The sequence below is a fragment of the Phytophthora cinnamomi genome (assembly GCF_018691715.1).
Source record: "Phytophthora cinnamomi strain GKB4 chromosome Unknown Contig14, whole genome shotgun sequence".
Classification (NCBI taxonomy): domain Eukaryota; phylum Oomycota; class Peronosporomycetes; order Peronosporales; family Peronosporaceae; genus Phytophthora; species Phytophthora cinnamomi.
The window spans coordinates 1,369,684-1,384,480 of NW_027150947.1; the positions used below are offsets into that span (position 1 = coordinate 1,369,684).

Consider the following 14,797-nt stretch of genomic DNA (forward strand, 5'->3'; position numbering starts at 1 on the left):
GTATAACTTCACTTTCTCCTTCGGACGCTGCAATAATCAGGGTGGTGTAGCCTTCATTGGAGGTTTTCTTAATGTCAGCTCCATTGTTCACCAATGCCTCCACAACATCAAGGTGACTGCGCCCCGCAGCATAGATGAGAGCCGTGAATCCTTTGTCGTCAGGGAGTTCAATGATAGCTCCATTGACCAGCAGCAGGTTTACAGTATCAGTGTGTCCTGAAATGGCGGTGACGAGAAGGGAAGCCAATCCGAGTTGGTTTCTGTGTTCGATGTCAGCACTGTTCTCCAGCAACAGCTTCACCGTATCGGTGTGGCCGTTCCGTGACGCATCCAGTATAGCCGTGTTGCCTCCCTTAAGAGTCTTGGTGATATCCGTTCCACTCTCCAGCAGCAAGCGAACAACATCGACGTGATCAGCAGCGGCAGTAAGAACGAGAAGAGTGACGCCGTCATTCGTAGCCACGTCGACAACAGCTCCATGCTCAATTGACTGCTTCACAATTTCGCGGTGGCGATATTTGGCAGCGATGAGAAGGGCGGTCGATCCAAACAGGTTGGTTCGGTCAACATTCGCCTCATTGGCCACAAGAAGCTCCGCCACCTCGTTGTGGCCGCTCTTAGCTGCGCACATCAAGGGCGTGTTGCCACGTTTGTTCGTCTTGGCCACGTTATCTCCTCTTCCCAGCAGAAGACGTACAACCCCTACGTTACCCTTAGTAGTAGCTCGGGTGAGTGGCGTATCACCGTCTTCGTCGGCCTTGTCAAAGTCCGCTCCGTTTTCCAGAACCAGCATCACCATAGCGGTGTTTCCCATTTCCGCGGCTCGAAAGCGCGGCGTCACCCCATTGAACCTTGCCAGGTCCAGGTCTGCACCATTCTCGATCAGAAGGCAAATTACGTCGACCTGTTCCTCTTCGAACGCGAAATGGAGCGGAGACTGGCCAGCGTCGTCGGCAACGTTCACGTCGATGTCTTCACGCATCGAAATCTCCCTCATAGCGTCAACGTCTCCATCTCTTGCGGCCGCGAAAAAACTACCCCTTTACATTGCTAGTACTCATGCTGCGCTTGGCAAGTGCACAGCGTGTTCAGAAATGCGAGACGACATTCCATAGTTTGGATACTGCTGGCAGCGTTGTGTCAATTAAAATTGCATAAAAATATTGTGAAAATTGGAGTACACAATTATAATTAGAATATGGCTACAAATATAGAATCGATTTTCTAATTGTAATATTGCAGAGCCATGACTGGACCATGTTGCCAATACTGAACAATTACAATTGTAGCCCGACAGCAGTCGATTTCATACCTAAAGTAATATTAAGAATTCAGGAGTCGATTTTGATTTACTAAGTGTATTAATATTACTAATTGGGTGCATAGAAAAAATACAATTTTACTAAATATAGTTACTAATAGCAAAATCAAACTACTTAAACGAATTTATCGGATATCCCGCTCACATTTCCCCATCCGCTCAATCTCTTCGTCGTTGTGATGAAGAATTAGCTGGTGCTTGGACTCGCTCATTGGGAGTAACGATGGTCAACGTAGGTAAGCTAAGGTGCGCATCATGACTTTCAATTTGGAATTGTCCGGTGAACTATACCTGTAGCTCTACAAATGGTTACTATATTATATTCTACTAAAAGAAGAAAAATACCATACAGCCATAGCCGTAGGTGTAGGTGCGGAGGAGAACTAGAGTGCGCTCGATGTTATGCTGGAGCAAAGGTACCCCATGGTTTGGAAAAAAATGAGTGCTGTACAGTGTAGACCATGTTAACCCCTGAAACTGGCATGTGCCATAATATGGCAGAGGTGCCATCTTATAACATCACATGGCACATGGCAGAGATAATATCTCTTACATTATAATAGTATTATGAAATAGTATTACTACCGATACATATGCTATTAGGCCTTGTTCAAGTGTCAGCTCGTGTTCTTGGCCATACTGGGGGTAGGTTTGCTGGGGTGTTCGCGTCCCGTGCTAGACTAGCGAGCTTGTAATGCCTTGCCTTGTCCAAGTGAGTACCAACCACTCAGCTAGTCGGCGATATAATCACTGGTCTGCAGACAGGCGGGTCCATTCTCTGTCATTCCGTTTCTCGATGGACAACGCAAACTACGCGCCGGGCAGCTCGCTGCGCTCGAACCCCTTCACTCCCGCAGAGCCGATGGAAGCCCAGTGTTTGCTCCATCATGTGAACTATTGAGGCGAAGCTGAGCTACCACAAAAAACTTTCTCAACCACTGTGGGGACCAGCACTCTACGCTCGGGTAAAATCATATCGGTAACGACAGGTACGGTGCACTACGGTAAAATACAGCTATCGACGAGCTCTCCGCCCGGATTATCTGTCTTGTACGTTCTTAGATGTGTACGTGCTGTACATTTAGGAGCTGCAGTGCACGGACAAGCTGCTCACAGTGAGCCGATCGAAGAAAAGGCGCCGACCGCGGTTGTCGGTGAGGATGTTGGCACTATCGAAAACGAAAGCACGACACTTAAGAAGAAGGAGGTGAAGTCATTAGACTCTGTGTCCATGAAGATGGCAGCACAGGAGGATCATGCTGCAGGAATGAGCCAGGCAAAGGCGTACACCGTGAAGGAAAAGGAAAAGCAGGTAAGAGAATGAAGTGGAGCAATGCAATGATTGCAGAGCTCCTGCGACTTCGTTTTAAGAATGGCGAAGTTAAGAACCGAATTGACTCGGCCGATACAAAGATCAAGACAGCCATGGCATGGCAGTTCTTCGCCAGTGTTCTCTCGCAGACATTGGGAGTGGTCATAACACAAGACAAGGTAATGGAATGCTGACAATGTACTACTAAGCTAATCGATTATGAACTTGTTTTTTATACAGGTTTCTCAGAAGTACAGTAAGCTTAAGTGCCTCTACCAGGAACAGAAACGCGAAATGAAGAAGACAGGCAACAATGCCTCCGTATTAAAAGAGATTGACGATCAGCTTTGGACTATTCTCAGTGATGTTTTTTCATCTAAAGAAGGGCTAAGCGGTGATGTCCTCGCGGACACGAACGACGACATGGAAGCGGAAAGCTTGGACGAGAAGAGCTCAGAGGAGAGTAGCGATACCACCGACAACGCGAGAGGTCATGGTAAGGTTGCACCTGTTGCACAGCTAGCCCATGCGATGGAAATGGGTATGACGGCTATTGCTACGGCTATGGACTGTCGCCCTGCAAGCGATGAGAACTTTCGAGCTCTCGCCGCAGCGATGGAGCATCAAATCAGCGCTTTTCAAGTGCAGCTGCAAGAAACACGCCGTTTCCAGGAACTGCAACATCACCTGCTGCAACGGTAGCTGGAGAAGGAAGAGTAGAGATTATCCACTGTATGTCACACAAACCGATGCGAAGACCCGAAGCTTGAGGGCGCAGTGCTGGGCGCCCGTCGAACACTTGAGAGGAAGATTGGAAGTTGAAAAGTGATTGATTGAATCGTTAGTTTGGCGTCGGCTCATTGCCGCCGCACAACCAGTAGTTCTTGGCGACCTGGACACGCAAACAAGTATCCAGGTCCCATCCTAAAGTCTATCAATCTCAGATCCTAATTCTATCCTGATCTACCAATGAGAATCTACTAATCCAAAACGTAGCTTGATCCAAATATGCGACTCGCGTCCCATAATCAAAAGTTCGGCTCGAAAATTTGATTCTTGCACATCTCCAGGATTTTTAGCCAATGAGGTCGCATGAAACTCCATGTTTATGCGTCCCATAATCATGATTATTCTTGATGTTGACCAGTAGGATAGCATGTAACGAATATAAACCATGCAATGTTTTATTACGCTGTACAGCGTAAACAGAAAGGTATGCATTAGCAATTGACGTGGGAGTCCTCTGCCATCTCATTGGCAGAGGGACGTCCACGTCACATGACCTCCCTTCCAAGAAGACCTGGCTATTTCGAAGCTGGCTTTCTCTTCTTCGTTTCCCAGTACTTGTCAATGAGACCTGGAATCTGATTCAGGTTCTCTACTGGTTCCCACGTTGCTTCTTCGCGTGATTCACCAAGCCACCAAATCCGGTATTGGAGTTTCTTCTTCTTGTTACGATGACCAATGACTTCGCGCACAAGTTGACCTTCCGTACCGTCCTTCAAAATCACTTTGTTCACACTTTGGCTCCGTGATTCATCACTGCGATACGGCTTGAGCAATGAGGTGTGAAATACGGGATGCAACTTGAGACCCTTCGATAACTTCAGCTCGTATGAGTCACGATGAATTTGTTTCACAACCGGGTAAGGTCCAATAAACCGCGGTGCGAGCTTCTTTGACTGTGCGAAGCCTTTATGACGAATGTCCAAGTTTCGTCCATCTAGGAGTACCATATCTCCAGGTTTGAAGTCTTGAGCAAGCCTGTTCTTGTCGTAGTAAGACTTCATACGAGTTTGGGCTTCACTCATTGCATCTTGTGCCATCTTCAAAATTGCATCTTGCTTGAGCAGAAATTCTTGCGCCGAGTTGTGCAACTGTTCAAATTCCGGGTCCCTAGCCACATCATCTGGCATATAGGGCACATAACCCAGATCAGCCTCAAACGGTGACATACCGATTGAGGAATGAACACGTCTATTGTACGCGAATTCAGCGAGATGCAAATATCCATCCCAGTCATTTTGGAATGGGTTCACAACACCCCGAAGATAGTCTTCAATAAACCGATTAGTACGTTCGGTCTGACCATCAGTCTGTGGGCGAAAGGCAGACGACAGCTTGTGGGTCGTTTCCAAAGTCTTGATCACTTTTTGCCAGAACGTGGACGTAAATTTGGAGTCTCTGTCTGAAATGATCGATTTCGGCACGCCATGGTCTTTCACATAATTGACCATGAATAGCGCAGCAGTCTCTTCTGTTGTCGCATTCGTATTGGTTGCGATGAACTTCGCACGTTTCGTCAACCGGTCCACAATAACCATAATGGCGTTTTTTCCGGTTTCCGTGCTCGGCAGTGCAATCATATACTCCATTGACACATCAACCCATCTACCTCCTGGAATCTCCAAAGGCTGTAGTAGTCCGGGCGGCTTCGTTTGGCGTGCCTTATTCCGCTGACAACGTTCACACGTGTTGACATAGCGTTGAATGTATTTCGACATCTTGGGCCAGTAATACTTTTTCTGGACACCCAAGTATGTCTTAAAGTATCCGGGGTGACCTGCCGTGACCACATCGTGGTTTTCACAAATAACACGGTTCTTCAGATCTTCATTATCCGGAATTACCAGTCGAGCATTTTCATCATCTCTCGTTTGGTAAAATAACAATCCATTCTTCACAGAGTAGCGTGGTACCTCTTTACCACTAGAAATACTCTGCAACAACTCCTGAACTCTCCGGTCGGTAGAGTACAGTTGTTTGGCCGAGTGCGTCACAGTCGCACTTGGTGTTTGGATACTAGTAACAATTTCACGGTTTCGAGCAGCTTCGATGAGCTCACTGAGACTAACCTGAGCGGCTTTATGCTCAAAGAGTGGGTTTCGGGACATTGCATCCGACACTTGGTTACTTTCTCCTGGAATCCACTTGAACTGCGGTTGGAATTCAGCTAGCTCGTTAAACCAGCGCGCAACACGACGATTGGTTGTCTTTTGCGTCAATATAGTCTCGATGCTCTTGTGGTCTGTCTCCACGGTAAATGGGCGATCGAGAAGGTAAACTCTCCACACACGAAGGGCATGCATGATAGCCAGTAACTCCTGCTCACGAACAGGGTAGTTGAGTTCCGCTGGTTTCATTTTGCGTCCTGTGTATGCAATCGGATGCTCCAACCCTCCCTCGTTTTGAAACAAGACTCCCCCTATGGCAAAATTCGAGGCATCCATACGAATACCGAACGGTTTGTCGAAATCAGGAAGTTGTAGTACAGGAGGGGTGGAGAGACGGCGTTTGAGTTCATGGAAGCATTCCAACTGATGCTCAGACAAGTGTACCGTTTCCTTTGGGCGTAAACCCTTAGTACTTTCGTGCAGTGGGCCTGCAAATTGTGCGAAGTCGGCGCAAAAACGCGAGACGTAGACCGTCGTACCTAAGAAGCTTTCCATTTGTTTCTTGGTACGTTGAATCGGCCAGTCGCTGATTACGCGCACTTTGTCAGGGTCCATTCGAACACCATGACGACCCACAAAGTCACCGAGACAGGGGATTTCTTCGACGCAGAACTGACACTTCGACAATTTTACGTACAATTGCTGTTCTTGACACCGTTGAAGCACTCTGTCCAACGCGTCGACATGCACCTGCACGTCCTTGTCTTGCGTAAAAACGTAGATGTCGTCGAAATAGATGCGCATCACCTCGCGCAAGTCACTGAACACTCGCTGTAACAGCCTGTTAAATGTGCCCGGACTACCGCTCAAACCCATCGGGGTTACAAGATACTCAAACAGCCCATCGGGCGTCGAAAAAGCAGTAAATGGAATATCAGCTTCACGAAGTTTAACCTGATAGTATCCCCACAAGAGATCCATGCAGGAGAACCAGTAACTACCGCCCATCGCATCAAATGTGTCCTCCTTTCTCGGCATCGGTATCGCTGGCAAAATGGTGGCACTATTGAGTTGACGATAATCGTGCACAATTCGCCAACCCACGGGCTTCTTGACGCAGAACGTCGGAGCGCTGAATGCAGAGGTGCTAGGTCGAATAATACCTGCCTGCGCCATCTCTTTCGTCCAATCCTGGATCACCGTTCGCTGCTCCGGGCTTTGGCGCCATTGTTTCACCGAAATCGGTTGTGTTCCCGGCTGAAGTTGAATTTCGTGTTCAATCCCTTCGCGGACAGGGGGTGTGGTACTTGGCAGCTCAGTGCGAAACACAGTATCACGATACTTGAGCAAGACTTCATATGCGGGGTTGTTCACCAGTGCCTCCCATCCTTGTTGTTTAAAACGCTCAGCCTTTTCTGAGTCGTGTGGATTGACAACAAACACAGCTTCGATATCCTTCTTTTTGCGGAGTTCCTTCAGAAATTGCTTCGTTGTGATCAGTTTCGTTTCACCGAACGCACCCTTGTGACCATGCCGACGGTAGTAATGGAAGATTTCGCGGTTCTGGTTTGCGTTCTTGAAACGACGGTCTCCGATCATACGCGTTCGAGGTCTGTTAGGTACCACCAATTGAAGAGCCTGGGGTTCCTCAGTCCTTGTACGCGGGCGCAATAGTAAACGTTCCCAATCCATGTCAGGGTTATTCTCCCGAAGCCACTTCATTCCGAGAAGCACATCCTTATCCTCCGGGACAGGCATGTCCGTAAACGTTTCACACGTCACCGGGAAACCCGGAATCTGCAACATCATTTCGACGGTACGTCTCGGTCTTGCACTGTTTGGTTGTATCCTAGACGAACTGTCATCATGTCGTCAGGATGCTCGTTGATGTCCAACTGAAGTCGTACAGCTAGATCTTCAGTGACACCGTTGAGGCTGCTTCCATTGTCGACGAATATTGAGACGTCAGTCGCTGCCTCCTCCTGATTGTAGGCTAAAGCTTTCACTTCCAAAATGGCGTAGAATGATCCGCCAACATAGTGATTGCTTTCCTTGGTGGACTTTCATTGTGGCTTGATATGACCGACTTGTCCACAATTATGACAAGTAGCTGACTTTCGCCAATCCTCTTTTGGTCCACTCTTCGGTGACAGCTTTCGCTCCGGCGGCTTGCTTGTATTGTTAGCCGCTGGTTTCACAGATGATGCCGCTTTCGAAGAAGGCTGGTGATTCGCCGTGGTCTTTGCCGAGAGTCCTCCATAGTGAGCAAACTCGAAATTCGTTGGAATCTCAATTACTTCATACAAGAATCTTGGACTGAGCTCCTTCACCTTTTTCGCTGTCTCCGGCCGAAGTCCGTTCTGAAAGTAGAACCGCTTCTCCATCTCCGAAATCTCCAACTCGGATTGAGACATCAGATCCTGAAACGATGACACATATTCATGGATGGTCCCGTGTTGTTTCAGCTGAAACAATCGCTCACGTAGATTGTATTCAAAGTCTTTGGGACGAAAGCGTTTACGTAGCTTCGCCTTAAACAATTGCCATGTTTTGGGAACTCCTGCCGCTTCACAATCTGACGAAAAAGCGCGATACCAGTTTAGCACAGATTTACCTAAACTGCTGGATATCATGGTCACAAAATCGGACGTATCGGCCTCCATCAATCCGCGCTTGTTAGCGTAATATTCCTCCATGGCAAAGATCCATAGTTCCAAATCTTCACCGAATTTCCTCTCATACATGGGAGGATCCTTCTTCAGTCGTTCACCTTGTGATGCGAGCAAGTGTTCAAAACGGTTATTGGCTTGCTGCATTTGCATCTGAAATTGCGTTTGCATCTGCGTCTGATACATTTGCTGTTGTTGCGTTAACCAGATCATTAACTGTTGCATTGACATTGCGTTAGGTGCAACGTTTGCCGTTCCGGCGGGTGGGACTTCGTGGTGAGCTTCCTGCGGCGTTGCCGCCTCCGTTTGAGCCGTCCGTGGCACTTGGCGTTGCCGCGGGTTAGGCGATTCACTCTCAGCTTCCCTACTCCTTGTCATAGTCATTAGGGGTAGGACAGATGGACTTTTCGGTGAGTGATCCGTAAAATACGGCGAAATAAAACGGAAAAGGAATTAAAAGCTCAAAAAGTGTTTCACAACTTAGTGTTGCTGCGGTTTCTGGCGAATAAGGCTGTTAAACTTCGGAGCAAGGTTGTCTTGGCACTCCAAAAGGTTCAGAAACGCCAGGTTAAGTTGGCGATCACTTGGGCCTCGATGCTCTCGTCCTTGATCCAGAAAGTCTCTTTGCGAAACTTGCCCAAAACCCGCTTAGCCGTTTTGACCTGGCGGAGGAGATCCACTTGAAGTTTAGCGAAACTCTCCGCCTCGGCTGGCGAGAAGAAAAGACTGGTGTCAATCGCCGTAACAGGTGGAGGAGCAGGAGTGGACGTCGATGATACTTTGACGTCACTCGCTTTCTGATACTTCCTCTTACTGCTTTGGTTGTGACCCTTCTTGTAGCGGGCCATAGACCGACTCCAAAGATCGAAAAAGAGGCAAGGGACTACCACCGGGTAACCAAGGACCGTTATACTTCTACAAAGTTCCGCTTTCGCAGACACAATGCAGGCGCCCTGGTGCTAAACCGGCTTCTAGTGAAAGCCCAGCACACAGCGAAGGTTAGGTACAATCCGATCTAGGCGGAGGCAAAGCCCCTACGTGGTATTTCCACCGGCCACACGGAGTGATAATGTACCCACTTCTTCGAAGTGTGCTCCTCAAAAGCTGCACGTTCGCAACCTAGAGCTTCCCCACGATGTGGCTGGCTCCAATAGTCACAGGTAAAACTCGCTTCCCACGATGTGGCCACGAGTAAACCTTTCTTGAACTTGAACCGAAGCTTGACACGGCAAGTGCTATGTCACACAAACCGATGCGAAGACCCGAAGCTTGAGGGCGCAGTGGCGGGCGCCCGTCGAACACTTGAGAGGAAGATTGGAAGTTGAAAAGTGATTGATTGAATCGTTAGTTTGGCGTCGGCTCATTGCCGCCGCACAACCAGTAGTTCTTGGCGACCTGGACACGCAAACAAGTATCCAGGTCCCATCCTAAAGTCTATCAATCTCAGATCCTAATTCTATCCTGATCTACCAATGAGAATCTACTAATCCAAAACGTAGCTTGATCCAAATATGCGACTCGCGTCCCATAATCAAAAGTTCGGCTCGAAAATTTGATTCTTGCACATCTCCAGGATTTTTAGCCAATGAGGTCGCATGAAACTCCATGTTTATGCGTCCCATAATCATGATTATTCTTGATGTTGACCAGTAGGATAGCATGTAACGAATATAAACCATGCAATGTTTTATTACGCTGTACAGCGTAAACAGAAAGGTATGCATTAGCAATTGACGTGGGAGTCCTCTGCCATCTCATCGGCAGAGGGACGTCCACGTCACACTGTAGATCGTAGGGAAAAGGTGTGAATCTACGTGAGGCAAGTATAAGATTAATACATGAACTTCAAAATGTGAAATCGCTGCGAATAGGATGTTCTATTGCTTGATATTAAAAAAATGGATATGATAGACCGTCACGTTTCGACATTCCCGGCAAGTTGGACAATGGCCGCTCAAGGTCTTCCAAATCCTCCACCGTTCTTAGACGCGGCTCGTGGACAAGTAGGTCTCGTCCTTCCACAACGACTGAGTCGCGAACAAGAATGAGAAGGTTGTACAGAACAGCACAGCCAATTACCACCTTGTAATTACGTGATGAGGATTTCTGCTCCAGCTTGCCTAACAACACCCTGAACCGATTTTTTAAGCGCCCGAACGCGCATTCAACCACAAACCTGGTACGAGAATGTACTCGATTGTATATCCGCTTGGGACGGTCATCCACCGCCTCCGACTCTGGAAATGGGGTTAATAAATGTGCCCAGATTTTAAAATCTGCATCCACCAGCAAGTGTTTACCTGGTGGCATGTAAGACGACAATCTAGAGAGTATGTGAATATTTTAGAATCACAGCGTTTCCATTAACAAAAAGATCTTACCGCACCGGAACCATTCCACAGCGACTGTTCATTATTAGACCCCGCTCGAATTGATATTGACCGAAAGTGACGGCGATGGTCCACAATGGCTTGCACATTGACTGCAGGAAAAAAATCCTGCAGTACCAGCCATCAAAGTCGTGGGGCCGCGAGATTCTCACCAGCGTTCCGTCGACCGCTCCAATAACGTCGGGGAACCCTGCAATCGCCTCGAAACCCTTCTCGATTTCAGGTATCTCGCTCGGCGGTACCATACCAACATAGGGAGAAGCTAATTCGTTCACCACGTCTAATGTGTCGTTGATATACACTACAGCCCGCGGGCTTGAGATTCCAAGCATCGATGCGGCAGCGTCCATTGTATATCCTTGTGCTAAGTAAAGAATTGTCAAGGCTATCCTCTTAATCAGTTTTGTACGGCTATTTGCAGCGGGTTAGTGGGGCCAAGTATCACACAGAACCTTGTAAATGCGAATGAAGGACATCTTATCCATCCTTAGCTTCTTATGAAACCAGTTTGTACTTGTTGCGTTCATAGTTTCCTCGAAAGTTGTGTTCCGAAATGTTGAGGTTCCTGACGGCGGGGCTCGCACGCTGCGCTTGTCTACTGCGGCAATCATGGCGGCGCTCGCACATGCGCCAGTCACCACAGAAATGAGTGCTGCGGCTTCGTCGTCCGTAGCACTCTGGTACAAATGTGCTACGGCTGGCACGGCAAATTTTGGTGTTCTGAAAACTGGTGCTCTGGAACACCAACCAGCCAAAATGGTACGGTGTACCAGTTTCGTTGAGCAAATCAAATTGAATGTTGCGAATAGCTCAGAACGCGTGCTAGCATTTGACCAAGGGCCTTAATGACATGCAACGCGCGTGGAAGATCAACACCAGGGTTTTCCCACCAAAATATGCTAAGTAACTCACAAGTAATGATCATGGCCATTGTCGTAGCACAAATATTCGAAATCACGCACGAGCAGAAAATTTCTAGAAGCCCACGTCAACAATAGTGCTGCAACACGCTCCAACTTGACAGTTCTGCTGTTTACTGGTATGGCTTCGCTTAAGACGTTTTTGCGGTCTTAAACGAACAAGCTGCGGACTGGAGTGGCTTCATTTACCCTAGAAGACCAGTTCCAGGCAATATAGTTTGGCTAATTAGTGGGCAAACATTGCTTAAGCCCAGCAAGTGACGGGATATATAGATCTCTAAGGTACCGGGTTAAATCTAACCCGTGATAGCAGCATGCATATTGCCTGATATCAACAGAACAGACAGCAACGTGCGCTCCATAGCGACTTCCAAACATATTAGAATACGCGGGCATGTTGAAGAGACGTCATGTAGTTAGGGCTTCATGCGAACACTTGTATTGTGGCAGGTCATCGCTTACAATTGGAGATGTAAGTTTTTGAGGGCCTCTTTCGATCCGGCACTGCCGAGATCTCTTGCCTTTGCCGGATTTAGGGAAGTATGTTGTAGTGCCATTATCCGCTGAGTTCTTATCACCTACCGACAACTAACGGCAAAGAAGATTGGGCCACCCATGCAAAAACGTCACCAACGGGAGTAATTGGGTCACTAACCATGCCCGTTGGAAAATTGTTCAGTATCACGTAGAACACTACATTGCCAAAGTTGGTGTCTCCAAAACGTGGTGCATCAACTCGTTTGACACTTACGCTTTGAGATCGCGAGGGAGTTCACAACTACGATTGTAGAAGACGCCCATCGCGTTAAAGGGTTCAAGAAAACCTCGCAACTCGTACTTCTACAGTCATCGCAGAAAATTGCTTCGTCACATTTTAAGCTTTCAGAACAAGATCGCTATTATCGTGCTTGGTGAAACATTTATTTGGTTTTGCAGCTTTTGCGAGAAAAGAAATGATTCCCATGCGTTCTTACTAAGCGTATTCGATTTTGTGTTTGTATCGGATATGCGTTGGGATGTATTCTGCCATCTCTTTTCTGCCTTGACGAGCAGGGGTTGACTGAAATAACTCCTCTTCACAGAGGGACTGTTGCTCTATCGAAGCCGCCGTGTTGCATCCTTACTGTGGTGTGACCAAAAGAAAAAAGTCTTCTTGAACCAACCCTTGAACCATGCCTTGAAATTAGGCCACCAAACCTGGTGACTCCCTTCCCCGGGTAATTTCGCCCCTTTCTTCCTGGTCAGAGGTGGGAATGTATAGCGCGCGAGTTTCTCTTCTTGAATCCTCCTTCGTGATAGCGTAACTCGAATCAGTTTCTTCGGCGGTGACAATGGCGATAAGAGCTCCAAGTGCGAGGAAGCCGAAGCGCATGTTGGCTATTTGTCTGACTTGCGAGTACTGCCTTATCTATTTGGTCGTGCAAAACCCAGACCCGTGTAGTATGACGTGTGCGCTCTCGATAGTAACTTGCGAAGTGAGTTCATATAGCAGTTAGACCAAGCCCCTAGCGCCACTTGCGGTTGTCCCTGTAGCTCGCCCTCCAGCTAACAACTGGTGCTGAATCAGCGGTATTGCATAATCAGCACTCTGCTTATGCAGTGAACGTCTGCTACGTGATTTCGTACGTTTCTCTCTAAATATAATTGCTGCAGCGGTCGCTTTGTCCGTTCAGTTGCTTCAAAAGGGTGAGCTATACTCAAACCAAAATTAAACTTATGTTGTTGCCAAATCAGAGGGTAAGGCGTAAATATCGTCTGAATAAATATAAGCTTCTTAAAATCTCGATATGCGCGCGGTTACGATATATTCGGCAGACGCCCAGTGCCGCATTCGACGCGGCGTCGATTATGTAGATGTAGTGTTTACAGAGAAGTCATTGCATCTAAACCTAGAGTCCTTACATCTAAACAGCAGTTGTGAATATGAACTGAAGGGCTTATTCTTATCGCAAACTCCTAACAAGTAAAACAAATGTAACATAAATAGAGATCTTCTGCCCCGGCGTTCACCGGCCAGTTCTTCTGCTGCGAGAAGCTGCGTGGCGTTGCTGGGACATGGCAAGACAGCCTGGATACTGTACATGTAGCTGAGACGCCTGCTCATAGCCACGCAATCCTGGCGTAGCCTGGATAGGTACGACGCCTGCTCATAGCCACGCAATTCTGGCATACTAAAACAGTATGGATAGTTGAGCGCGGAAACGCCTGCTCGCAGCTATGGGTGTACGGGAGATCGATCATCTATGACCGAACGACGTAGCCTCGGTATCGTAGGATTGTACCAACTTGATCTTTTTGTAGTGCGTCTGTTTTAGATGTCTCGTAACATGAGCCCCCCCATGTTATGCGAAAATTAACTACAAGCAACATCCAGATTGTCTTGTCACGGGAATGTCGCCCCTAAAAGATTCAAGTAACGCGCTACTGGATAATATGCTATCCGCCCACGTATAAAACCTAACAGGTTCGTCCGGATACACTATTCATTTGTGATTCAGGGATCTGAGGTTATATAGGGATCGGTACCTCCGCCACAATTACTCTGGATAAATTCCAGAGAATTTTGTTGCTACTTAGCTCACTTAGAGTCTAGGTGTAGTATACATGTAACTGATTACGCGAACGCACAAATCTTCATCACTATCGTCAAAATGTCGAGGGTTTGCACGCTCGATCATCATCACAAAGAGGATTACTTCCCTACAGATTCTGAAGAGGATATCGGCTATCTGTACAAAGCCAGGTCACGACTGTGAGACACCAAACGCGAAAGCGCGACAGCTTGCACGGCAAACTTCCGTGTCTGTATACGCTACAGAGTCTAGGTGCATCATACCAATCAGTACCATTGTAACTGGTTACGCGAACAGGTAAATCCTCATCACCATCATCGTGATAATGAAGATTTGCGCGTAGCATAATCACCATGACAAAGAGGACTACCTCGCTACAGATTATGTACGCCTACCGTTACAAAGCCAGGTCACGACTGTGATACCAGCACGAAAGCTTGCATGGCAAACTTCCGTATCTGCGCAGTCTGCATCCACCGACCATTAGTGACCCATGGATAATAACCGGCTTACTCTGTTTACCCTTGCTGTCCAAGCTTAGCATTCCTGCAGCGTTGTGCCTACTGGTACTACCTGCCCTCCACGACCGCTCCGCTTGCCGTTATCGCCAGGTCTCGGTAAACCGAGTGGCAACCTTAGCTTCTTCATTCAACAATTCACCGCGCAATACTCAAGTCCCAGCAGCAGTAGTCACACCCATGCGCGCGTGCTCCATCCT

At 47.7% G+C, this 14,797-nt stretch overlaps 2 protein-coding genes across 2 annotated transcripts in view; one reads left to right on the forward strand and one right to left on the reverse strand.

Annotated features, from left to right (window-relative positions):
- IUM83_01267 (TKL protein kinase) overlaps positions 1–997 on the reverse strand; it is a gene marked incomplete at both ends in the record, with an annotated part of 35,585 nt that extends 34,588 nt beyond the window's left edge. The window contains one exon of the mRNA XM_067925109.1: positions 13–997. Coding sequence (XP_067797147.1) covers positions 13–997 — 985 coding nt within the window. The remainder of the gene's footprint in view (positions 1–12) is intronic.
- Positions 998–2,552: 1,555 nt separating this feature from the next.
- Positions 2,553–3,335, forward strand: IUM83_01268 (uncharacterized protein; the record flags this gene model as incomplete). Its single annotated transcript, XM_067925110.1, has 3 exons — positions 2,553–2,633; positions 2,693–2,812; positions 2,874–3,335. The coding sequence occupies 3 exons, from the start codon at positions 2,553–2,555 to the stop codon at positions 3,333–3,335; spliced, it is 663 nt and encodes a 220-aa protein (XP_067797144.1).
- Between the last annotated feature and the right edge of the window lie 11,462 nt (positions 3,336–14,797).